Genomic DNA, 25,018 nt, shown 5'->3' on the forward strand with positions numbered 1-25,018 from the left:
TTGGCTAGTTGATGATGGTGTTCCTAAAAGGGAAATTGATAGGAGGACTACTAAATTCTTATTTGATCTGTATAAGCATAAAAGTTCTAGGTCAAGTGAACAAAAGTCTACCCTGACTCATAAAAAGAGAGAGTTATGGCCCCTCGATCAATTCTGAGACTTGACCTAGTTCACAGACCCAGAACCTCATGGATGAAGGAGAGGCCAGGTCACCTTGAGGAACACTTTGGTACACTATCAAAAATTTGTACTGTTAATCTTTTTCCCAGCCTTCCCCAAAGGGACCTACAGCCGTTTACCCAGGAACTGTGCACTGGGGAAAAGGAAATAATCAGATCTTTTGAGGACTTCTGGACACTGGCTGTGAACTGACACTAAATCCAGGAGAGCCAAAATATCACTGTCGTCCACCAGTCAGAGTAGGGGCTTATGGAAGTTAGGTGATCAATGGAATTTTACCTCAAGTCTGTCTCATAGTGGGTCCAGTGGGTCCTCAAACCCATCTTGTGGTTATTTCTCTGGTTCTGAATGCATAATAGGAATAGACATATGCAACAGCAGAAGCCATCCCTACATTGGCTCCCTGACTCGTGGAGTGAGGTCTATTGTGGTGAGAAAAGCCAAGTGGAAGCTGCTAGAGCTGCCTCTACCCAGGAAAATAGTAAACCAAAAGCAATACTACATTTCTGGAGAGATGGCAGAGATTTGTGCCATCATTAAAGACTTGAAAGATACGAGAGTGGAGATTCCCACGACATCCCCTTTGACTCCCCTGTTTGATCTGTGCAGAAGACAGATGGGTCTTGGAGAATGACAGTGGTTTGTCATAAACTTAACCAGGTGGTGACTCCAACTGTAGCTGGTGTACTGGACGTGGTTTCATTCCTTGAACAAATTAACGTATCCTCTGGTACCTGGCATGCAGCTATTGATCCAGCAAATGTTCTTTTCTCCACAGTTATTAATAAGACCCACCAGAAGCTGTTTGCTTTCAGCTGGCAAGGCCATCAATACACCTTCCTCAGGGGTTGTTGTACCTCAGGGGTGTATGAACTCTCCAGACCCACATCGTAATTTAGTTTGCAGGGATCTTGATCACCTTTCCTTTACGAAAGACATCACACTGATTAATTACGTTGGTGACATTATCTGATTGGACCATTATGCTGTTTGGAGCTATTGAGCAAGAAGTAGCAACTACTCTAGACTTGTTGGTAAGACATTTGCATTCAGAGGGTGGGAAATAAATCCAACAAAAATTCAGGAGCTTTCCACTCAGTGACATTTCTCGAGTCCAGTGGTGCGAGACATGTCAAGATATCCCTTCTAAGGTGAAGGGTAAGTTGTTGCAGCTGGCCCCTCCCACAACCAAAAGAGAGACGCAATGCCTAGTGGGCCTCTTTGGATTTTGGAGGCAACATAGTCCTCACTTGGGTGTGCTAACGTAGCCCATTTACTTAGTGACTTGAAAAGGCTACTGGTTTTGAGTGGGGCCCAGAACAAGAGAAGGCTCTGCAACAGATCCAGGCGCTATGCAAACTGTTCTGCCACTTGGGCCATCTGATCCAGCAGACCCCATGGTGCTTGAAGTGTCAGTGGTAGTTGGGGATGCTGTTTCGAGTCTTTGGTAGGTCTCTACAGGTGAATTGCAGTACAGGCCCTTAGGATTTTAAAGCAAAGCCCTGCCAGCCTCTCAAATAATTACTCTTCTTTTGAGAAATAGCTTTTTGCTTGTTACAGGGCCTTAGTAGAGACTAAATGCTTAACCATGGGCCACCAAGTTACCATGTGATCTGAGCTGCCCATAATGAACAGGGTATTATCTGACCCACAAAGCCATAAAGTTGGACATGTACAGCAGCACTCATATCAAATGGAAGTGGTATATGTATATATGATGAGGCTCAAGCAGGCTCTGAAGGCACAAGTAAATTACATGAAGAAGTGGCTCAAATGCCCATGGTCCCCACTCCTGCTACACTGCCTTCTGTCTCCCAGCCTATACCTAGGGCTTCAGGGAGAGTTACCTATGATCAACAGAGGAAGAAAAGACACGGGCCTGGTTTACAGATGGTTCTGCATGATATGCAGGCACCACCTCCAAGTGGACAGCTGCAACACTATAGCCTTTCTAGGACATCCCTGGAGGACAATGGTGAAGGGACATCCTCCCAGTGGGCAGAACTCGAGCAGTGCACTTGGTTGTTCACTTCGCCTTGATGGAGGAATGGCCAGATGTGTAATTATATCCTGATTCATGGGCTGTGGTCAATGGTTTGGCTGGATCGTCAGGGATTTGGAAGGAACACTGGAAAATTGGTGACAAGGAAATCTGGGGAAGAGATATGTGGATAGACCTTTTTGAATTGGCAGAAAACATGAGACATTTATGTTCCATGAGAATGCTCACCAAAGGGTGACCTCAGCAGAGGAGAATTTTAATAATCAAATGGGCAAGATGACCTGAGTGTGGACACCAGTCAGCCTCTTTTTCCAGCCACCCCTGTCATTGCCCAGTGGGCTCATGAACAAAGTGGCCAGAGTAGCAGAGTTGGGGGTTAGGCTCAGCAACACATACTTCCACTCACCAAGTCCAACCTGGCTATGGCCACTGCTGAGTGCACAATCTACCAGCAGCAGAGACCAACACTGAGTCCCAGAGATGGCACAATTCCCCAGGGTGATCAGCCAGTTCCAGGTTGATTACATTGGACTGCTTCCACCACGGAAGGGGCAGAGCTTTGTTCCCACTAGAATAGACACTTACTCTGGATACGATTTGCCTTTCCTCCATGCAATGCTTCTGCAAACCTACCATCCATGGACTTACAGAATGTCTTACCCATGGTCATGGTATTCTCCACAGCATTGCTTCTGATCAAGGAATTCATTTCACAGCAAATTAAGTGAGGCAGTGGCTCCATGCCCATGGAATCAATTTACTGATCTTAGCATTCCCACCATCCTTTTGACAACTCAGTTAGAGTCAGCTGGGTGGTGATACCTTGCAGGGCTGGAGCAAAATTCATCAGGAGGTTGTATATGCTCTGGATCAGCATCCAATATATGGTGCTGTTTCTCCTCTAGCCAGGATCACAGGTCCAGGAATCAAGGGGTACTAATGGGAGTGGCACCACTCACTATCACACCTAATGACCCACTAGCAAAATTTTTGCTTCCTATTCCTCTAACCTCATGCTCTTCTGTCTAGAGGCCTTAGTTCCAAAGGAAGGAATGATTCTGCCAGGAGATTAAAAAAGGATTCCATTGAACTGGAGGTTAAGACTGCTGCCCAGCCACTTTGGATTCCTTATGCCTCTGAATCAACAGGCAAAGAAGGGAGTTACTGTTCTGGGTGAGTGATCAATCCTGACTGCCAAGGGGAAATTGGATGGCTACTCCACAGTGGAAGTAAGTAAAAGTGTCTGGAATACAGGAGATCCTGTATTCAGGATTCAGATGCCTATTAAGGAATCTCTTAGTATTAACATGCCCTGTGATTAAAGTCAATGGAAAAATCTAACAACCCAATTCAGGCAGGACTGCTAATGGCCCAGTCTCTTCAGGAATGAAGGTTTGAGTGTCCCACCCCCAGGTGAAAAACCATGACCAGCTGAGGTGCTTGCCGAAGGCAAAGGGAGTATAAAACGGGTAGTGGAAGAAGGTGGTTATGAATACCAGCTATGACTACCTGACCAGCAAGAGAAAGGAGGACTGTACTGTCATGAGAATTTCCTCCTTATTTTGTTGTGAATACGTTTGTGTTTATATACACATATGATATCTTTACTTTCTTCCCTTTCATATCCCCTTATTATGTAACATAAGATGTGTTGACTTTACTTCATATTATTTAAGCATTAACTTTACATCATAACATGATAGTATTTAAGTTATGGAATATCAAGGAGAAAATTGCCCAAGAAAATAGTACTCTAATGAACAGCAATTGGAAATTAGGAGCAGTAAAAAGTTTATGACTAGGGGAGAGTGGGGAAGAGGAGGGGAATGAGTTAGGTTTTAAACATTTCTAGGACTGAGGTGCCATAGGAAACAAAGTTGGGACTATCTACCCAGCAGTTGAAAATATAACAATCCTGGAGAAGGTTTGGACTGGAGATTTAGATGTGGGAATAAATCACATAAAGTTGGCATTTGGAGTTTTTGAAGGGAGAAGAGTGTATACTTATATCTGAATTTCAAATTCATAGACTCTAGGTTGGAAGGGGTCTGAGACTGTTCTTTTATTTCTTTCTTCTACCCAGTTGGAAGCCTGTAGTCTTTTAATCTCTTTCTTACAATGAACCCTTAGTCTCTTAATAAGAAGTATATTTAAACTGAAATGCCCTGGATTCATGGACAGAGGTGTAAGCATGCTCTCACAAGTTTGCATGAGAAGCATGAATCAGATTCCTGAGAAACAGAAGGCTTCCAGTTCTGTTGATGTCGACACACATTTATGACATTCCAGAAACAAAGCTGAAATCTATAGCCTCTTATCACAAACCTTGAGAAGCTTACTATAGGAAGCTTTGTATTTAGATTGTTTTATGATTTCAAAGTATTGTTTTTTTCCAGCTTTAGATCTACATTGACGTAACTGCACACCAGCCAGAATGCCCAAAGACTGTTTGTAAAGGCAAATCTTTGGAAGACAGGAACATCCTGCTGGGGGTTGACGTGCCAGGCAAATATCATTGTGAAATCTCAAGGTGTTTAGGCATTAGATATAGCTACATGATCAAGTACACTTAAAAACAGTTAAAAATTTTTTTCTCTATCTCTATCTGTCTATCTACATCTATCCATCTATCCATCTCTCTATCTCTCTATCTCTCTAACTATATCTCTGTCTCTCTATTTCTCTCTCTATCATCTTTCTATCATCTATCATCTATTTTTCTATATAAAAGGATAAGCGCTTTCTCTCAGAAATTAAGTAAAGATCTGTTTAATCTATCCAGAAAGTAAAGCAATATTTTGTCTCTTTAGTTTAAGTGAAGCTTGCCTGTTTAGGAATTTTGCCATCCTTATACCTCAGGGCTCAGGTATTTCCCTCAATTCTTCCTGATTGCTCACTCTGCCTGTCCCTCTCAGCCCCTCCCCATCCCTGTGTTCCTTCAGCTTCATGTTTTAGTCCTGATACACACCCCCAGGCCATCTTCTCTGGCTGACTTGTCTCAGTCCCCATTTCAGACTTAGCTCTTGACTCCGTGTTCTCCTGGTTACAGTAGGACTTGTGCCCTGAGTGAGGGATGTGCTCTCCCAGGCCCCTACTGGCTGGGACCCCCTACCCGTTGCCCCATGGAAGGCAATTAGAATCTTGTGCTTCAGGTTCCAGGTAGTTCCTACCTGAGTGGCTACACATCATGTGTCAGGGAGCAGGGTAAGGTGAAATAAGAAGGGAGACTTCCACCTGCAGCTGAATGTCCTCCCAGCTTGGGTGGCGAAGGACAGGGCAGAGCTTGTAACGCTGAGCTGGCAAATCCATCCCACACGAGCCACACTGCTGTTCCTCACCCTTACCAGTCCTCATCCCCACCATGTATTCACCCGGCTACCCAGCTTTCGGTTTCAAAATGAAGCTTTCCAATCATACAGAGCTCAGGATCTCGGTGGCTCTCCCACAGTGGTGAGCTTTTCACATGGGACTCAGAAGTGAGCTCTGTCTCACTAAAGCTTCCTGGAAATGGAGCAGTGCTGCTGGTGCTCTGCCCAGATTCCCTTGGATTTGCACCACCAGTCCTCCGCCTCATCCCCCAGCCATGTGTTTCCCTTTTATAGGCCTAGGCCTGCTTCCTTCAGAGAAGGAAGTACGTATGCCCTTGGGTGCTGGGACAGCTTTGCCCAGAAGCTCTAAGAGCACAAGAGTCTGGGAGCCGACACCTCCTTGGGGCAGCCCCCAGGGAGGGACTGATTGCAGGAACAGGAAAGCCCAGCTCTCTGACTCGAGGAACGACACTCCCTGGAGCGCCCCTGAGAATCGGGCTGAGGCCAAGACTGTACTAAATCCACACCCTCCTTGGCTTTTTCCTCCCCCACCCTGTTTCCCTGCTCCCTGATGATTCCCTCCTGGGAGCACTTTTTAAGTAAGTCACTTGCACGGGAATCCTCATCTCAGGGTCTGCGTCTGGGCATCAACCGCAAGCAGGATTCCACAGGTTTCCTGAGCTCTGAGAATGCTGCCTTTGGAGGCAGCCTGTGGCTGATTGCAGTCTCCTGCTGGATTAGAAGCAGGGTGGTGACATGACATTCCGATAGCTTCCATCTCCCTGGCACCCGAGTGGGGGGAGGTGCTGGGAGATGTTTTGTGCTAGTTTCCTGGGCTCGAGAGCATGTGATTTGCTGGGGACAACATCTGAACTTCTATTTAGGTGTCACAGCCAACTCTGTACACAGATCCTTGTGTGGGAAGCTAGCCTGGCCTGCCTCTCACCACACCCCTACTGTTCCCTACTCCTACTTGCTGATACTGGTCGTGGTGGAGGATATTCTCCAACATCTTGGAACTTAGAGAGGCAACCAGTGGCCTCTTGGTTAAGGCCATGATGGACTGTGGAGTTTTAAGCATAGACTAGCCAGACATCTAGCCAGTCAGTCTAGCTTTTCCTGCTAAACTTTGGACCTAAGCCTGACCCCTGTCAGTGGATCCCACCAATGACTACTCCTGGGAGACTGGTTACCCACAAGACCGTGACAAGCCAGAGGTTCACTGGGATGACCTAATACACAGAGAGCTGTCCATTAGCCACTTGCAACCCTTCCTGTTCCTTGTCTTCTTCTGGCTGGGGACCCTGTTCCTGCTACTGCCTGACTGCACTTGGTGTTTACTTTAGAGTTCCTGCCAGCATGGTCAACATGCACCATGCGTCCCTTCTACACCCACCTCCTTGTTCCTAGAACCTGCAACATGTGTGCTGCTTCTCAAGAGGTGCTTCCAGATGGGAGTGGAGGAGCAGCCCCCACCTCAGGGGCTCAACAGCTCTGGAGACCTGGGCCCTCCCTGAGCCTAGACAGCTGGATGTACTTCCCCCAGAAGCCTCAGGGGCAGGCCCTTCACAGTGCACACACTCTCATTCGTGGGGGTGCTCCTCATTGTCCTGGAAGAAGCAAGTGAAGCTCTGACCTTATCTGGATTTCTGGGGCTTCAGTGTGATCTGGACCCCTGAATTCAGGGTCCAAATGTGGGAGCTTGAGTCTTCACAAATATGGATCTTCAGGATGCCTACATACTCATTCACCCAGCTAAAGCAGACCCAGAAACTCAACTTGAGCCAGCTGAGGAGGGCTGCCTTGTGCAGGTAGCGTAGAAGGAAGATTGGACACATTTTTTATTTGTCTGAATGGGAAGCATGCTCTGACTGAATTCTCCTCACTTTCTCTCTCTAGTTAAGGTGCAGGTGAGTCCATTCAGTGACAGTCACCAAAGGCAGATGGAGGTTTACAGAAAGTGCTAAAAGCCCTGAGTTCTGCTTTGTAGCCTTTGGGGAAGCTTGGTGTAGACACCCTTCCATAGGTTTGTAGGAACTGGCTCCAACAAAAGGCAATGCCAGGACCTGGCTGAGTGGTTGTGTCCCTAAGAAGACATGGTGGCCCAGGGTTCCTGCAGAGATCTGCCAGGGAGGAGAAGACAGGGCCCCATGGCGAGAGCACCCCCTGGCTGGGATGGGAGCTTTCCCAGAGGGCTACCAAGAGTCTCATAAGAGGCAAGGCCCTCTTTCTTTCTTTGATGACAGTGAAGATAGTTCATCACAATTGTGATGGTTCTCATGAAGAGAGTTCAGAATTAGTCAAGTGGAAGCCAAGGTGAGCATTTGAAGTCACTGACATCCAGAGACTGATGATGGAGTAGAGCCAGCTGGGATTGAGGGGGTAGGAGGGGAGAGACGTGTGAACACTGCTCAGGAGCTACTCAGGGTGCCAGGGGAGGGCATAGCCACCCACATCACATCTAGTCTCCTGAGTGCTCCCTGAAGGGGACAGGCACCAGCTGGCACTACCTCCCTGTCTGTGGTGCTCAGAGACTGAGAGGGGATGGTGACCTCAAGGATGAAAAGGACTCTGCTGGAAACCTGGCCACATTGCCAACAAAAATTCAATCCTCAAGTGGTGGCCTATAAACTGGAGAAAGCAGAGGATCCCCTGATTATCTCAGACCTGTGAGAGGTTCCCCCACTCCTGCTGCCCCAACCCAAAGCTGAGTCAAGTGATGAAAAGAGCTCTCTAAGGAGCATTGCCTCCTCTTCCCGAGGAGGGATTCTGAAGCACCAAGTGAGAGGAAAGACATTATAATGTGCCAGGAGAACCCAGAAGATGGAGAGGGTGCTGAAGGTGCTGCTGATAGGGGCGGGGTCCGAGGGGAAGAAAGGACTCGGGGGCTGTGGCTTCTGTGGTCTTGGTGCTCACTCTGTTCTAGACACAGCTGGGCTTAGGGTGCTTGTCAATATTCATTTGGAAAACCACAGTCCGTTTAAAATGGGCTTGATTTTTCTTCCCTTTTTTTCTCCCTTTGTCCCCCCTCCCTGGAGCAGCGGTGGAATACCAATGGTCTGACCACAGGCCATGGTGTCTGCATCAGGGCTAGGGTGATGGAGATGTCGGGGGAAGAGGAGGAATCTCCCTCTGCCCTTTTCCTTAAGGTTCTTATGGCTGGCCAAATAATTAACAAGACAGGTTAGCAGGAGAAAATAATACCAAGTTTAATAACATGTATACATGGGAGAAAGCAGGGACACTGTGTTTCTCAACACAATAGCAGAAATTCTCGTCTTAAATACCATGTTCAGCCAATGACAAAGGAGGATTTTGGGGGTGAGAGGGAGTCAGTTACAGGAGATTACCACTAAAGCACAGTAAACAAGAGTAAGGTTTATTATGCAGATTTAAGGCCTCAGCTTCCACATTGATAAGCCTCTAGAAATGAGGCCATCTCCCCTCTTCCCAAAACAGAGAGGGAGATACCTTTACAAATGGAGATTTCCCTTATAAATGTAAATGATTGTCTGACAACTCCTCTCAGGGCCATCCAGAGAATGTGGCCAGAGAGAAGATGGGCTTGTTGGTGCCTTTCCTATTGTAACATTTATCCTACATTATCTTTACAGCCATCATGATAGATCTGTTCCAGGAAGGAGCCACCATGTCAAATTCTTTAGGTAGTTAGTGGGGGAGGTCAAATGTCCCTCGAGAAAACAACCAAGGTAAAGAGAGAGATTTCAGGGTGGCCAAATCTTGATCTCCCACAGTCCCGCCTTTGAAACTAAAAGTTTCACAGTCCTTTTGAAACTTAAAGTTTCATAGTCCAGAAGCTGAGTTGGTAGATTGTTTCATCTCACTGAACACATTTCTTAGTCCTGATAATAGATCAGTTCAATTAAGTTCCTTTTGGAAGGTGGTGATGCAGGTGGGCTCTCAAGGTTACGGCTATATTATGGAAGCAAGCAGTCAAGTATTTAATAGAAGCATTTCTGTGTAAATGAAAGAAAAACAAGGTTAATGGTTGGAGCAAGTTGTAAAGCAGTTTCTGAGTTTAGAGGACAGCCAGTTAAGGTTTTAGATGTCAGCGTCAAAGCATCTTTTGCAGTTTAAAATGTCTCTGATGGTGTCGTCATGTCATCTCTTAAGTTTATATCAAGTCCGTCAGCTTCAGTTTGTAAGGCTTCAGGAAAAAGGGCAGGTTCAGTTTTCAGTGATTTCAAATGAAAATGATGGAAAAAAAATGAAAAACATTAGTTTGGAGATCTGTAGCCAGATATTTTAGGAGACTAGAAGAAATCAGGATCCAGTCCAGTAAATAGATATAAAACAAAAACCTCAAAAGACAATTAACAGAACTAGGATCTAATATCTGCAAATGTATACTATAGTTTTTACTGAAATATAATTTTTCTCTCTAAAATCACCCTCATTTTTATTGATAGCCAAATTAAAACTAACTAGTTTGCAAAATAGGTCTAGTTCCAATAGAGTTGGCACAATTATTTACATAAGTACAGCAAGAATAGCAATTAATCATATAAGCTCTTTTAAATCTGCTTTGCTGGAACTTTTTATAAGGAATCTCAGATTGAACTTCAAAGGCCTCTCCAGGCCAGGAAAGCCAAGCCAAGGATTTTGTCATCAGACTTTGTCTGCAATACCTACAGATTTGGGTGAATTCCTCTCTTCCGAGGTCCCCCCCAAAATATTTTGAGGTTCCTTGTACCTGCCAGATAAGTGATATTCTTTACTTATCCTGGTAAGTGCTGCTTGGAACATAAGGTACCAGGCCAATATTTCCACGTGGCTTTATTCCATAAAGTCCAATCTTCATTCTTCAAAAGCTGTATGGTTATATCGCAAATATGATGTTCCAGTCACAGCCTTGGTAATATAACCAGTGTTTCCAATTGTGTCCTGTTATAAGGAGAACAGATTCTTATTGAACTTATGCAAATAACTATATTGCCATGAAAACAACAGTACTCACTTACTTACTAAGAGTTTCCAAATTAGAGGGATCAGGTAGAGATAAAAAGATAAATATTTCAATTTTACTTGCAAAAGTATCATTTACCAAATTGCTATAAGTCATAGCTGGCTCAGCAGAAAAAAGAAAAAGTTTTCCTTAAATCTGAAAAAACAAAACATTAAAAATTCAGCAATACTTCAAATGAAAAATCACAAAAATTATAATCATCCTTATCAGTTCATTTAGTCCTGTGTAATCCATTCTTGATCCCAATCTTTTTGTTAGCAGCTTCATGAAGTTATCAGTCTCTCCATCAGATTTCTGTAATTTTTTTACCAAGTTCAGTTTTATGATCAGAAAGTTTGTCAGAAACCTGTACACCAGTGTAAATGTCAGAGTCCTTTCCATGAATTTTTCTGAAGTTGAAACATTTTGCAAAAGCATTAGAGCAAAGAAATAAGTCTGTAAACAACAAGACCTCAAAATGGCAATTGACAGAGAAATTTGGTTAATTTTTTGACATACAACACTTTAAAATAATAATAACCAGAATTATGACTGATAACAGGACAGACCAGATTTTCAGTAATGTTATACAATTTTAAAACACCTATATCAATAACATTCACCCACATAATACCACCTAAGAAGGTTTATCTTCACTTGTCTGACAACGCTTTCCATGTAATTTAACATACTGAATAAGCCTAAGAAGTTTAGTATCTTTCTTCTTAAGAGAGCAAACTTCTTTGAGAAGTTCCAGGGCCCTTTGAAAATTCTCAAAGAAAAAAAGTAAAAAAAAGACTTTATTTAAGATATGAATTTTGGGGAGCTTGTCAAAAATATAAAAAGTCAAAGCAAACAGAGCATTAACAGTCCAAAAAGCCTTAATAGAGCGACCTCAGTCTTTTGAAAGCAGGAAATTATTTTAACAGTTTTTTTTTTTCTGTCTTTTAGGTAGACTTACTCAAAGGTAAAGAAAAATCTTTTATAACCTCTTTATCAAGTTTAAGCAAATTATCCTTTTAAGAGAAATAAGACCAAAGTATAATTTTGTATGAGCTTACTTCTGCTATTAAAACTCATTTACTTAATTAAATTCATTTCAATCTTAGCCAACTTGACCATGCAAAAACTCCTTTTCCAGAATTCCTCTTCCACAAACCTATAACTTCCTTTTTACATTCAGAATTTGTCCCATGTCTTTCTTTTCCCTCCTAGTACTTGAGGACAAATTTATCTTTCTTAATCAACCAAACAAAATATTTCCATTCTTTGTTCCTTCTTTATACATCTTACTTTCCTTGTGCACAGACATATTTTTCTTAATTTTTAGTAGCTTCAATCACATATACTAATTAGAAATTTTAACCCTTAGAAACCTTAATTTGTAAGTAAAAACTAAGTAAACAATTATAAACTTTCTTTTACATTAGTATCTTGTGGCTTGGAAAATTTATAAACACTTCACAATTTCTAGAAATGTATTACTTTATAGTACAATCTTTTAATAAAACACATGTTTACCAATAGACCCAAAACACCTTTTAGTTTTCCTGTAATGAAAAGCCAAAAGTAGACAAATGTACATTTAGCAATCAATGTCTAATATCTTATGCTATTTGGAAATGATCTAGATACTCAATTGAATTTTTATCATAAAATTTAGCAAAACTCTAAAGTTTTAAGTTACCAAAAAGAGTTTGGAAGCTGTAACCACCATAATACATAATTATTGTTTAAAGTTCACCCAACATTCATCTTTTCCACAACTATTTAGTTACTTATTCCCAATAATTATTTAGATTGCCTACAAGACTTCATAAGACATTAGATAAAATTAGCCATCATTTAAATTACTGTTTTTGTTAACCAGTTCTGTAACAGAAATAACATCAGTTTTTTTTCTACAAAATTTTATGTAAATTTCATCATCTCTTATACCTTTAAACATAGTTATCATTAAGATTTTTATCAATAGGTCTTGGTCTTCTAATTTTGGACAAGGGAAGCCTTCCTAGTCAGACATTTTAAAACATACTCAGGCAAAGTTGATGTAACCTCTTTATATAAAATTAGCTCAAACATTCCAACCTTTATAATCTTATCAACACTTACACTTTTACATGTTCTCGATTCAATTGTAACCTGAGTTAAGGTCTTATTCCCTTCCTTTTTTCTGGCCTTTTCTTAGGTACCAAATAAACAATTATGTGAGAGCTCTCAAAACATTTTTTTTTCCCCCCAATTTAGAAGTTTTCCCAATTCAAAGGATCCGTCGTCTGGCCATTGACGAGTAGGATCTCCATTTGTATATTTATTCCAATAGTGACTCAAATCAATAAGCGTTTTTAAGGAAAGACCCGGAGGTAACTTTCCACACTTAGAATAAATCTTTACCATGGACGCAAGAGGCATCCCTGGTGAGGGCGCAGATGATGTAGCCCCCATGATCCACAGAATTCACTCCCAAAGATAGTCAGAGAAAGTAAAGACCTTCGTTGCACAGGCAGTAAGGATGGTGTCTCCGGTCTCCCACAATAGTGTGGGATGCCTCCAGTCACAGACCCGCTAATCTGTGACACCGGGCAGGCAATACTGGAATGGGATTTTTCCAGCACTAACAAGCAACAAGGGTTAAGATGACAAAAACCCTTATGGACTGGGCCCTTTATGACAAACTCCCCTGAGAGCTTGGCACAGCCGGACAAAGAGACAGTTCGGAACCCCAGTCTACTTGACTGGCCACCAAGGTGCACCCCGGTAAATGCACCTTCCGTATGGTGGAGACCAAGGAGAATATTCTCACTGGTCACAAAGCCAAGTTCTCAGGACACAGAACAAGACAGAGACTACTCTGGGAGGAAAAGGCATCAAGATCAAAACCAAGAGTACTCTACCAAATTTAAACCAAGAGTCACTAAAAGAACAAGAAACTAGTTTCCCAAATATTTTCTCCTGCCAATCTAAATTTAGAAAGAGAAAAAAATTCTCACCACTTCCTTCCATCGGACTCCGCAGATAGAGATTCAGGGAGGCTGACGTGGTAAGAAGTCTTACCTTTTGCCGGCTTTCGTCAGGCGTTCCCGTATCTCATCATCTACAGTAGTCCAGGGAGAAGGCAGGTCTTCCAGCCAGAGAAGGCAACTTGCCAGCCAGTGTGGCTCCTGGCGACTACGCCAAAACTGTCGGGGGAAGAGGAGGAATCTCCCTCTGCCCTTTTCCTTAAGGTTCTTATGGCTGGCCAAATAATTAACAAGACAGGTTAGCAGGAGAAAATAATACCAAGTTTAATAACATGTGTACATGGGAGAAAGCAGGGACACTGCGTTTCTCAACACAATAGCAGAAATTCTCATCTTAAATACCATGTTCAGCCAATGACAAAGGAGGATTTTGGGGGTGAGGGGGAGTCAGTTACAGTAGATTACCACTAAAGCACAGTAAACAAGAGTAAGGTTTATTATGCAGTTTTAAGGCCTCAGCTTCCACATTGATAAGCCTCTAGAAATGAGGCCATCCCCCCCTCTTCCCAAAACAGAGAGGGAGATACCTTTACAAATGGAGATTTCCCTTATAAATGTAAATGATTGTCTGGCAACTCCTCTCAGGGCCATCCAGAGAATGTGGCCAGAGAGACAGAACTTCCGATAAGATGGGCTTGTTGGTGCCTTTCCTATTGTAACATTTATCCTATGTCAGGGGAAGAGGGAGAATCTCCCTCTGCCTTTTTCCTTAAGGTTCTTATGGCTGGCCAAATAATCAACAAGACAGGTTAGCAGGAGAAAATAATACCAAGTTTAATAACATGTATACATGGGAGAAACTCAGAAATGAGCAACTCGTCCCTCTGTCTAAGCTGCTTGCTTAAGTATTGCAGCTAAAGGCGAGGAGCGTGTTGGGGGTGGGTAGTGGCCTGGGACTTCAGAGGGCAGGAGGACAATTCTTTTCAGGGTCATCTATAGATAATGTGGTCAGGGAGAGATAGAGTTTTTTGATAAAAGGGGCTTGGTGCCCCTCCCATTGTAACATCTATTTTACATTATCATTACAGCCATCATGATAGAAGATCTGTTCCAGGAAGGACCCACCATGTCAAATTCTTTAGGCAGTTAGTGGGGGAGGTCAAATGTCCCTCAGAGAAAACAATCAAGGTAAAGAGATATATTTCAGGGTGGCCAAATCTTGATCTCCTACACCTACATTATCTTTACAGCCATCATGATAGATCTGTTCCAGGAAGGAGCCACCATGTCAAATTCTTTAGGCCGTTAGTGGGGGAGGTCAAATGTCCCTAGAGAAAACAACCAAGGTAAACAGATAGAGTTCAGGGTGGCCAAATCTTGATCTCCCACAGGGGTCAGGGGCTCTGCCTGCAGGACAGGCCTGGCTGGGGGCTTCTCCTGAACCAGGGCTCAGCAATCATCTTCTATAAGAGAGTGAATATTTGAGGCTTTGTGGGTCACATCTTCTTTGTTGCTGTTGTTTTTGTAATGATGAGTAAATGAAAAGCAACAGGATACTGGAGGATATGGGGAAGCCATTTGGTTTAAAACTAATTCAGCCTGACCTTGTTTTTCCAAAAGGGCCTGATGTGGCCTGTTGAGCACACATTGTACATCTGCTTTAAACATTTACTATGTCCCCAAAACAAGAACAATGCCCTTAAAGATAGAGATGGAACCCCCCCTCCCCCCTCTGCCCCCGTATTGGCATTTCTTTAAGGATGAAGAACTTAACTTTCTTTAAGGTCTTCCTGGGAACTAAGGATTAATTACCAACCTGCTGTGCTCACTTTGTGACCTGCTGCCCACTGACCTGCTGTGCTGGCTACGCATGTAGTAAAAGAGATACTCCTGTCACATGTGATGTATGCTCTTTGTTCCAAGACGGTATATAACCACTCTGTGCACCCCACTCCTTTGGTGCCCTTCCTTCCTTGGAGAAGGAAGGCCCTGGGCTATAGTCCTTAAACCTGGCTCATAATAAACTCACCCCAATTTTGATTTATAGATTGATTGTGGATTATTTGCATGGACAGTAACAACCTTTTAAAAATATAAAAACGTTCTTAGCTCCCGGCCATACCAAATGAATATGGATTTGGCCCAGGGGCTATAGTTTTCCAACTCCTGTGATCCTAGACCAACAACCCACAGGGAATGAGAAGGGGAGGGCATGGACAATGAAGAAGGGAGGTGTGGGTTTTCCACTTCAAAGTAAACCCCTTAGGGGAAGAAAGCAGATTGTCAGATCCCTTTACTACAAGCTCTAGTTCCTTCAAGGTCCCCCCACGCCCCCCAAAAAGAGTCGATACCTAGAAAGTTTTTAGAGATTTTATTCTCATGTCTAGTCTTTCTCTCCCCTTCATTTGTTGTGGGCATTCTCCATATTTGAATTCAGAATACTCAAGTTTATATGGACTAAATTTGCCTCAGATAGATGTTTTAAAGTGCTCTTTACAGCAAAACCCACACTAGTTTATTCGGGGTGAGATGGGTAAGGGGCAGAAGACACATGGACTTTGATGCCAAGTAGGAATCAGGTCCTCTCTCTGCCAGCAGGCAGTGGGCCGGGGCAGGATGAGATGTGGCCCTGTATGGTACCTGAGAGTAAAAGATGCCTGGGATCCCAGGAGAACGGGGCGGGAGGTCTGGAGAGCGGGCGGGGCGCAGAGGCAGCTGCACTCAACTTTGTGGAGGGGCAGTTTCTGCCCAGGGCTCCCTCCAGCTAATAGACATTTCCACGATAAAGGCACTCTGAGCCAGGGGCCCCTTCGGGAAGAAATGCCTTTCTAAGCATATTTCCACCAAGGCTTTGTTGTTTTTCTTTTTCTAAACATGCCCCTTAGAAAAGTTAGGAGATCTGTTAAATAATCAGGAAGGCTCCCTGGACACTCAAGCTGTGGCGGCACTGCTCTCCGCGCGCAGAGGAACTGAAGAAGCTGCAAGCTGCAGCCTGATGAGGCGGCGTTGGCCACGTGCGTGGTTCCAGGAGCGTGCAGGGCAAGGAGCACCAATCCACGCCATTTCTGCCGGACCTGACTGGGGGGCCGCCCCTCTCCTGGATTCTTAGTCTTCTCATCCCAAAAATCTCATCCCCAAAGTGAGGCTGTTGAACAGTGTGACCTTCTTCTAATTCTCATTCCAAAGTTTCATGATTCCAAGCTCCTAGTTCCATTTCCCATTGCTGCTTTTTTTCTCCTTCTAAGTGAATGGTTTCAAAGTAACTTAACTATGAACAGCTACAGTTTGATCTTTCATGACTGTGGTATATGTAGGAGAGCGTGTGTGTGTGTGTAAATATGTATATGTGATTAGAGTAAAAGTTCTTTTAAACGTATCCATAATCATTGAGAATACTGGATCGTCCAGGATACATGGATGTATCTTTATTTTATAGTGCTGGGACTAAAGATCTTTTCAAATTGAATGAAACATTAATTCTTCTTCAGAGTACATACATCAAGTATTTTTTTTAAAGGACATAGCAGAGCTTTGTAAGAGAAGTCCATAAATACTTTCAGTGACTGAAATTTACGGAGAATATAAGAATGGAATTGATTTTAACAATTAAAGTAAAAGTAATTTTACAATTTATAACAGATGAAAAGCAAGTTTTGCCTAGTAGGAAACTCTAGACACATTGCCTATTTCTTACCATTACCTCCTATATGCCTCTGCTACATGGTATACAGAGAAGGAGCTGTTACGTGCTTGCTGTCTAAATTTTTAGGTAGTTCCTGGAATGTACACTGAAGACACGTGGTGTGAGGGTTTCCTGATAAAAGTTTATGTGCTATTCAATCTGCTGGCTCCCTTCACCTTATCTTTCCTCCTCGGTGCAGCTCAGCACTGTGCCTAAATCCTATATCGGATTATTTGTCACATGGCTAATGAGTCGCATGTTTACCTTAGAAAGTAGAAAGATGAAAGAATGCAAACAGAGCTTAATTTGTTCCTGGGTGGAGCAGATAATTTTCTGTATCGTATGATTTAGTGGCACAGGAAAGCACAACTCCTACAAAATGCACCTTCCTGACCTTTTAAAATAATGCACCGATCTTTGCACAAATTGTGTAAATGATGGTACACACTTTCTTGAGATAGGTTTTAATAAAAAGAAGCAGCAGAACACAATTACACGTGTTGGCCAATCCTGACAATTTTGCTAGAAGCGTCTTTTTAAGAAGCATAAAACGTGATTCTTCCCAGAGATAAGGGAATATCAATTCAAGTTTTCCTTAAAGTGCATGTGATGCTGGCTATTGTATTTTATTTTTTCCTTGTGCTAATCTAAGGATTTTTTCCTCTCTGTCTAAGAAGTCCACTTGAAATATAAAATCTTTTTCTGCTTTCCAGCCTTGTAGTGGCCACAGAAGTGGGCTGTTTCATGTTAATCGTGTGCTCCTCATCACTTGTTGCCCAACTTTGGCCTTTCTCTTTGGTATTCAGACCATCTCCGGCTTGAGACTGCCCAAGTCAGGTGCAGCTCACTGGCTTCCCTTCCTCCTTTCATCCTCTGTACCTCGTAACCTAATATCTCTCAGAGCTGGGCCATCCTCTGTGTCTCATTCTTTTTTTTTTTTTTTTTATAATTTTATTTATTTTTTTCCCCAAAGCCCCAGTAAATAGTTGTATGTCATAGCTGCACTTCCTTCTAGTTGCTGTATGTGGGACGTGGCTTCAGCATGGCCGGAGAAGCAGTGCGTCGGTGTGCATCCGGGATCCGAACCCGGGCTGCCAGTAGTGGAGCACACGCACTTAACTGCTAAGCCACGCGCACTTAACCGCTAAGCCACAGGGCCGGCACTGTGTCTCATTCTTGACTGGTAAGGATAAAAACTGGTTCCCCTTTCACATTCTCCCTCATGGTCACTTCTCATCTTCTTTGCTTCTCTTGTTCATTTTCTCTTATGTTGAATCTCTACTCTTGTTTATTTCTCTCTTTTCATGAATTTGCCTCTGGGAGGCCAGGCTATTGTAAACTAGTGATGGAGTTCACTCGGGTGTTTATTTTGCCTTAGTGTAGGTAGTATCATGTGGCAGGTGAGTACATGAATGATCATATCATTTAACTTTAAACATCTACTCAGGATTTGATTACATTTAATGAAGTTATTATAGTGGCATAGAATCTACGGACAGTGTAGAAAAGCTTAGGATTAGAGGAAGGGTGTCATTGTCTTAAGAATCCTTGGTTATGAGGCTCAAATGTCTAAAACCTAGTAAGGAAGTCCTGACCAGTTGCTCTCAGATCTCTGTGCGGAAGGTCAGGGTGCTTCCTGCCATCTTCTTCTGGTAGTCCTTGTCAAATTCTTCATTCTGAGCCACAGTAAAGTGGTTCTTCCAGTCCCCAGGCATCCCTGAAACAAGGCAAAGTCTCAGTGATAGCTACAGGAGTACAGGGAGAAGTGAGCATGCACCCTTAGAGCCAGCAGGAGAATGGGGAAAAAAAGGAAGTTTGCCTTCCTGTCACTGACAAGAATAAGTAATGGTGTGTGAAATGTCACTGGAAAACCTAAACGGATCATGAGGACCACAGAGTCTAATTTGGCATCTTAGAATATAAGTCTTATGTACCTTTCCTCATAAAAGGGGAGATAGAGTGGTCCATGATGCTGGTCGGTAAAGTGGTGTAGTTGGCCATTGGGTTTTGTTTCATGATGTCAAATGAGGTGTGATAGATGATTTTATCCAGAACTTCCTCCGGCGTGTCTTTCTCTAGGAACTTCACTATCTTCTGAATTTCCCGCTTTGGGTCCTGCATGTAGAACAGTCACACAAAACAAATAATTTTGGGTTTTCCATTAGGGATGACATTCTGTTTGGACAAATAGTGTTTGGGGAGGGATGATTTAAGGGATCAATTCAACCATATTCAACGAATATTCCTCAAGTGGTGACTGTGTGAGGCACAACACAAAGGAGAGAGCCATCCCTGCCTTACCTGGCAGTAGGGGATGAAGTGTAAACACAACTAACTGCAATACCTGGCCCAGAAAATACGCTGCCTCCATACAGAGAGAGTGCCATGAGCTTTGATGGGAAAGATGAATTATATGTCCTGGGGGAGATCAGGAAAGGTCATACAAAGGAGGGAAAGTGCTGCTGGTGAGGCACAGTATGGCTAACTCTAGTATTTGAGCTCTAAGAGATGGCAAAAGAGTCTATGAGTTTAACAGAAGGTCAGTAAGAGGATGACTAAAACGGATCTCAAGTTGCCCCAGAAATGTGAATCCTGTACCTTGTTTCTTTCTGATCAGAGACGGAGAAAAAAGGAGCTATAGCATTTGATTAGATTTCAGAGGACTTCTTCTTAGCATTGGCATAAGAAGTAGCTTTTTGATTCTAGGACACTAATCCACTGGGTCATGTGGGTGAACGTGTGATGCCACTTGTACACAATGACTTGAAATGGAGAAATCAGTCGCCTGACCCAATATGTGGGATCAATTCTGCTAATGTTTATATGGGTTTATATGGGTGTGGGGTATGGAAGAGGAAGAAGGAAACTAAATTTATTGAACACAACTAAGCACTTTACAAATATGATCTCATAAACCCTTAACAATAATTCCATAAGATACAAAATGAGATGACACTCATGTTGTGTGTGGAGAAACACGGTTCATAAGTGTCAGGTTTAATTCGACCATAAAGGCATGTGATATTTCCTGAGGAGGAAGGATCTTTTGGAAATTGTAAACTGTAGCAAAGAAAATATAGAAGACCAAAAGAGTAGTTAGAGCTTTTGAGGATAAAACTGAGTTGGAAATAGTGTCATGGAGAGAGAGGATTCACATTGAAGGCTTTTCTGTGGGTGAGAGCACATGTCAGGGTTCTAAGTGGTGTTTGCTGCATTGGAGAATGTGGGAGGAGCTGATGGAGACTGCCGTGGTCCTCACCTCCTTCATGTCCTCGTAGAAGAGGTAGAGAATGCGGTGCTGGTCTTTCGCATCCCACCATCCCTTTACATGGTCATACCAGGAGCCCCACAGCACTGAGGGGAAGGAGAGAGATTTGGCATCAATACCAACTTGAAACTTATAAAATGAACATGAATGTCTCAAATAAAAAAGGACATTTAATAAATACAACCAGAAGACAAAGACCCTGGGCAGAATTCTTATTTGTGGAAGACAGGGATTTTTTAATATTTAGGGAGACGATGAAAAGTATTCTGGATTCCTTGGTTTATATTTCCACCCTTGAACTTACTACCACATGAGATACAGTCTTGTGGCCAAGGATTCATAAGTTTTATTTCCCTTGCATCACTGCATAGATCAGTGTTATGCAATAAATCTTGTTTCCCAAGAGGATGATTTTGAAAGGAAGACTTTCATTCTGAAAAATCCATAATTAGCATATATTTGGGCACCTTTACTCTCTGTGATGGTGAACGGGAGGAAGAGAGGTGCACTGGGTATCTTTTGTTGACCCTGCCAGATCCAGTCTCCATCCTCTTCCACCCTGCGTGGTTGACCTCTATGGACTGTGTCAATGGGCTCCTTTGACCTCAGAAGGCTTTTGGAGGCAGGAGGAGAGTGAGGATGGTGTGTTTATTTCCCTGATGTCCTCCCTGTTGGCTTACCATGGTTGACTGTTTCCCCTACCAAAGGACTTGGCTCCTGTTAAGGGGCCCTCTCGTTTCTCCAGGGGGCAATGGCTCTCTGCTGGCGCTCTCCCCAGAATATTGTACTATCACCTGTTGGTTTCTTTAAACTCTGCCCATAGCTTTCTAAATAGTCTCTTAGCTAAACTCTCCCCAAATGACCCAGTTTGAGTGTGCCATCTATGAGATAGGCAGGAAGCTAGATATTAGCTGGGAGCAAGGTTACTCCACCAGTTGCAGCATCCTAATTGCTGGGCAGCAACTCTTCAGATGTGTAACACTCCCCCCGACTGACAAAAAGGTCACTCCACCAGGCGCAGCATCCTAATTGTTGGGCAGCGACTCTTTTTTTCTTTTTTTGCTGAGGAAGACAGGCTCTGCGCTAACATCTATTGCCAATCCTCCTCCTTTTTTTCCCCCAAAGCCCCAGTAGATAGTTGTATGTCATAGTTGCACATCCTTCTAGTTGCTGTATGTGGGACGCAGCCTCAGCATGGCCGGAGAAGCAGTGCGTCGGTGCGCGCCCGGGATCCGAACCCGGGCCGCCAGTAGCAGAGCGCGCGCACTTAGCCGCTAAGCCACAGGCCGGCCTGGGCAGCAACTCTTCTGACATGCAGGACTCCCCCCAACCCTAACTGAGAGTAGCCCCAAGCCTCATTATACCTTCCTTTGCATTGCGATTTTGAGCCCCCTGTGGGGGATCACCGCCATAACAGTGCCGGAGATGTCTATGTAAGGAAAAAATCTCCCCCTCCCGACGTGAAGGTAGAGACAATTGCCCCAATTGGCACACGTTCCCAGACCCTCACCTGCCCGCAGACCGACATTTCAAAACCACCAACAACCACAACTTCACTGCAGTTGCTCCCCCTCTAGCCTGCCGGCCCCTCCCCTTGGGGGTGTACTTTCGCTTTGCTAATAAATCCTCCTCTGTTAAAACTTCTGCTATGTGTCCATTCTCAAATTCTTTTGTGTCTGTGGACCAAGAACCTGGGACCCCACAGCATCGATCTGACAGGTGCTGGTAACAATCTACATCCTCCCAGGACATTGATGAATACAGTGTCAATGAAAACCCTTCCTTTCTGATGTCAGTATGTGAATGAATAAGGAAACATGAACCACAATTTCCTTTTATTTACCTTTTCCAGCTTTGAATGTCTCAACATATTCCTCCCACGTACCAGGATCAGGCACCATTTTATTCATTCTTGAGAAGTGGTAGTAGGACACCAGAGAGTCCTTGGCATTTCTAGCCACATAGATAATCTCGGATCAGCCAGCAAGGGGATTTAGACACAGAGAGAAAACAAGACAGAAAAGAAAAATCTTAGACTATCCCATCTGAGTAATTGAATGTCCATGTGTTTTCTATGATCAAGATGACCGTATCCTCCAGCTGTCCAGGCAGAGTTCAATTGATATCTGTGGTCTTAGCATAATTAAGAGCATCCCTTTTCTCTCTGAAAAGTACCAAGTTTGCATGATAAATACTACAGTCACCCTAACTATGATATTCCTGGAGGTTAAGGAGGCTACCGTGGTATTTTTCAGTGTGAAAGGAAGGTCCTCCTTGGCTTTCACTAAGCAGGGAATCTAACTAGATTATAGGATAGAAGGAGCTAAAGCAGTTAGCCCTCTAGTCACATTTGCACACCATGCATTGTGGCCTTACAGGTGAATTATCACTCCTAGTTTTCATTTGCTGATGAGATTCCAGGACCTCTCAGGGCAGTGCTAAGTCCACCTTTGGAGCTGCTTGTGACGATGTTTTCTCACAGGAAAAGCAGAGGTGTGATTTGGCTGAGGAGAGCTGACCTCTTTGCTTTTTGTCCTGCTGTCGCATTTTTCCCACTCACCACCCAGCCTCTGATCCTAGCCTGAGCTGCTGTGTGCACTCTCAGCAGAGCCGGGGTGGAGGAGCATATTATGGTTTCTCAAGCATTTTCCCCTATGTCTCACTTACTGAAGAGAACTTCTGTGTCCACACAACCAGTCACCCAGTCCTATTTTCCTCTTAGCGAATTACCCCAGGCTCCTGCCTCCCGGACTGCGTTTCCCCAATTGCTCTCTCAGACGAACACACACCTCCCATGATTCTGTTTCTCTGCCCCTTTTCCTATTGCTGGATTTCACTCCAATATTCATGAAAGCACTTAGGAAACCAAAAATGTGACACAACCATAAAGCCCAATTATTATGTGAATATATTTCTTAATGCTTATTATGTTGGTTATTGCCTTTTTGCAAATCAAAGCCTGAGTAACTAGAAGACGGGAAGTCTGGGCTAGACAGGGAACGTATTCAAGTGTACTTGTGATGTGGAGTCAGGTAGCTGGGTGTGATCTAACGTCAAATGCTTAAATTTTCTGAGACTGTTGATCCATCTTTGTGAGATATCTATTGCTGCTGTAACAAATTACCAGAGACCTAGTGGCTTAAAACAAGAGATATATACCCTTATGGTTCTGGAGGCCAGATTTCACCGGGCCAAAGTCACGCTGTCGGCAGGCCTGGTTCCTTCTGGTGGCTCTAGGGGAGAATCCATTTCCTTGCTGGTTCTAGCATCTGGAGCCACTTGCATGCCTTGGCTCTTGACCCTGTCCTCGAATCAGTCCGATCTCTTGCTTCAGTTGTCACATCTGCTACCTCCTCCTTTGATCTTCTTGCCTCCCTCTTATAAGGATCCTTGTGAGGCTATTTGGGGCCCACCCAGATAACTAAGGATAATTTTTCCATTTCAAGATCCTCAGCTTAATCTCATCTGCAAGGCCCATCTTACCATAGATGGTAGCATTCACAGGTTCTGGTCATCAGGATATGAACATCTTTCAGGGATCCTTAGTTAGCTCACCACTCCATCATAAAATGGAAAGCTTGGACTAAGCTCTCTAAGCTCACTTTCTACTCAAATAATCCACAATTCTAAGCAGCTAAAGGGAGGTGCTGCCATTGAGATTTTTACATTTTTAGAAGGCCTGATTTTACAAAAAGAAGGTGTTAGTGTGATGACTAACCAAGTATTAGTGTGTCTTCTCACAGAGTCTACAATATCATTTGGAAAGAATATTGTTTCTTATACAGTAAAATTAACATATGAGTGAAGTTATCTATCTGTGGGAATAAACCAAGAAGTTTTCACAAGTCAAGGTGACCTGGGTGTAATCTCCGGGAAGCAATTCAGGAATGGGATAGCATTTTGATACATGAAAACCTATTCAATTGTATCGTATCCTGTTTGGAGTTAGGAGATGGACAAGATGAAGAGCTGGTGAGTCATGGAAATCCAGAAAAAAGGGAGAGTCAAAAGCAATCACTTGCATTGTATATCTGAGCACTGCACTGAGGAGAGGGCGTCTTGGCTACACATTATAGTTTCCTTGGTAAGGGTTCAGCCCAAAAGTTGAAAGAGTCCGCCATTGGGTTTCCAAAGTAGCTTGTCCGTTGGGAGAAGGTGTGCTGGTTCAGCTGATACAAGCATTTGATTCTGCTGGGTGCCTACACTTTTCACCACAAATTTATAAGCTGATATTTGGTTTATATTCCATATTTCATTGATTTCAAGACTCACTGATGAAGCAGATATCAAAAAGAAACACTAGTAAATTCAATGCACACTGCATTTATAGGGTCTGAATTTCAAAGTGTCAAAATAATAAAATTTTTGAAAATGGAGGACAAGAGGTAGAAGAGTACCTGGGAGATTGCTCCACGAGCGATGCTCTCTGTAAGCGTGGACCAATTTCTAAACACTGAGTCATGGTCTTGTGGCTCTCCATCCTCCTTTGTCTTGCTCCACTTTTCCCCACACGGGTTTTCCTTAAATAAATCCTTTCACATCTTACTCTGCCTTGGCTTTTGTTTCTTGAAGGATTCAAACTAAGATAATAGCCTTCCTCAGGAAACATGTGCTTTGTTTCACTGCTCAGTCTCTTTGAATGTGGCTTAATT

General features: G+C 43.4%; 1 protein-coding gene across 1 annotated transcript in view; it reads right to left on the bottom strand.

Moving 5' to 3' along the window:
- Window positions 1–17,105: 17,105 nt before the first annotated feature.
- The window catches only part of LOC131399826 (sulfotransferase 1C1), a 31,774-nt gene continuing 23,861 nt past the window's right edge, over window positions 17,106–25,018 (bottom strand). Inside the window, exons 4-7 of the mRNA XM_058534346.1 lie at window positions 22,210–22,336; window positions 20,358–20,452; window positions 19,033–19,213; window positions 17,106–18,815 (exon numbers count right to left, since the gene is read on the bottom strand). Of these exons, the coding sequence (XP_058390329.1) occupies window positions 18,703–18,815; window positions 19,033–19,213; window positions 20,358–20,452; window positions 22,210–22,336 (516 nt within the window). The 3' untranslated portion in view covers window positions 17,106–18,702. The remainder of the gene's footprint in view (window positions 18,816–19,032; window positions 19,214–20,357; window positions 20,453–22,209; window positions 22,337–25,018) is intronic.

Source organism: Diceros bicornis, chromosome 40 (assembly GCF_020826845.1).
Source record: "Diceros bicornis minor isolate mBicDic1 chromosome 40, mDicBic1.mat.cur, whole genome shotgun sequence".
NCBI lineage: Eukaryota > Metazoa > Chordata > Mammalia > Perissodactyla > Rhinocerotidae > Diceros > Diceros bicornis.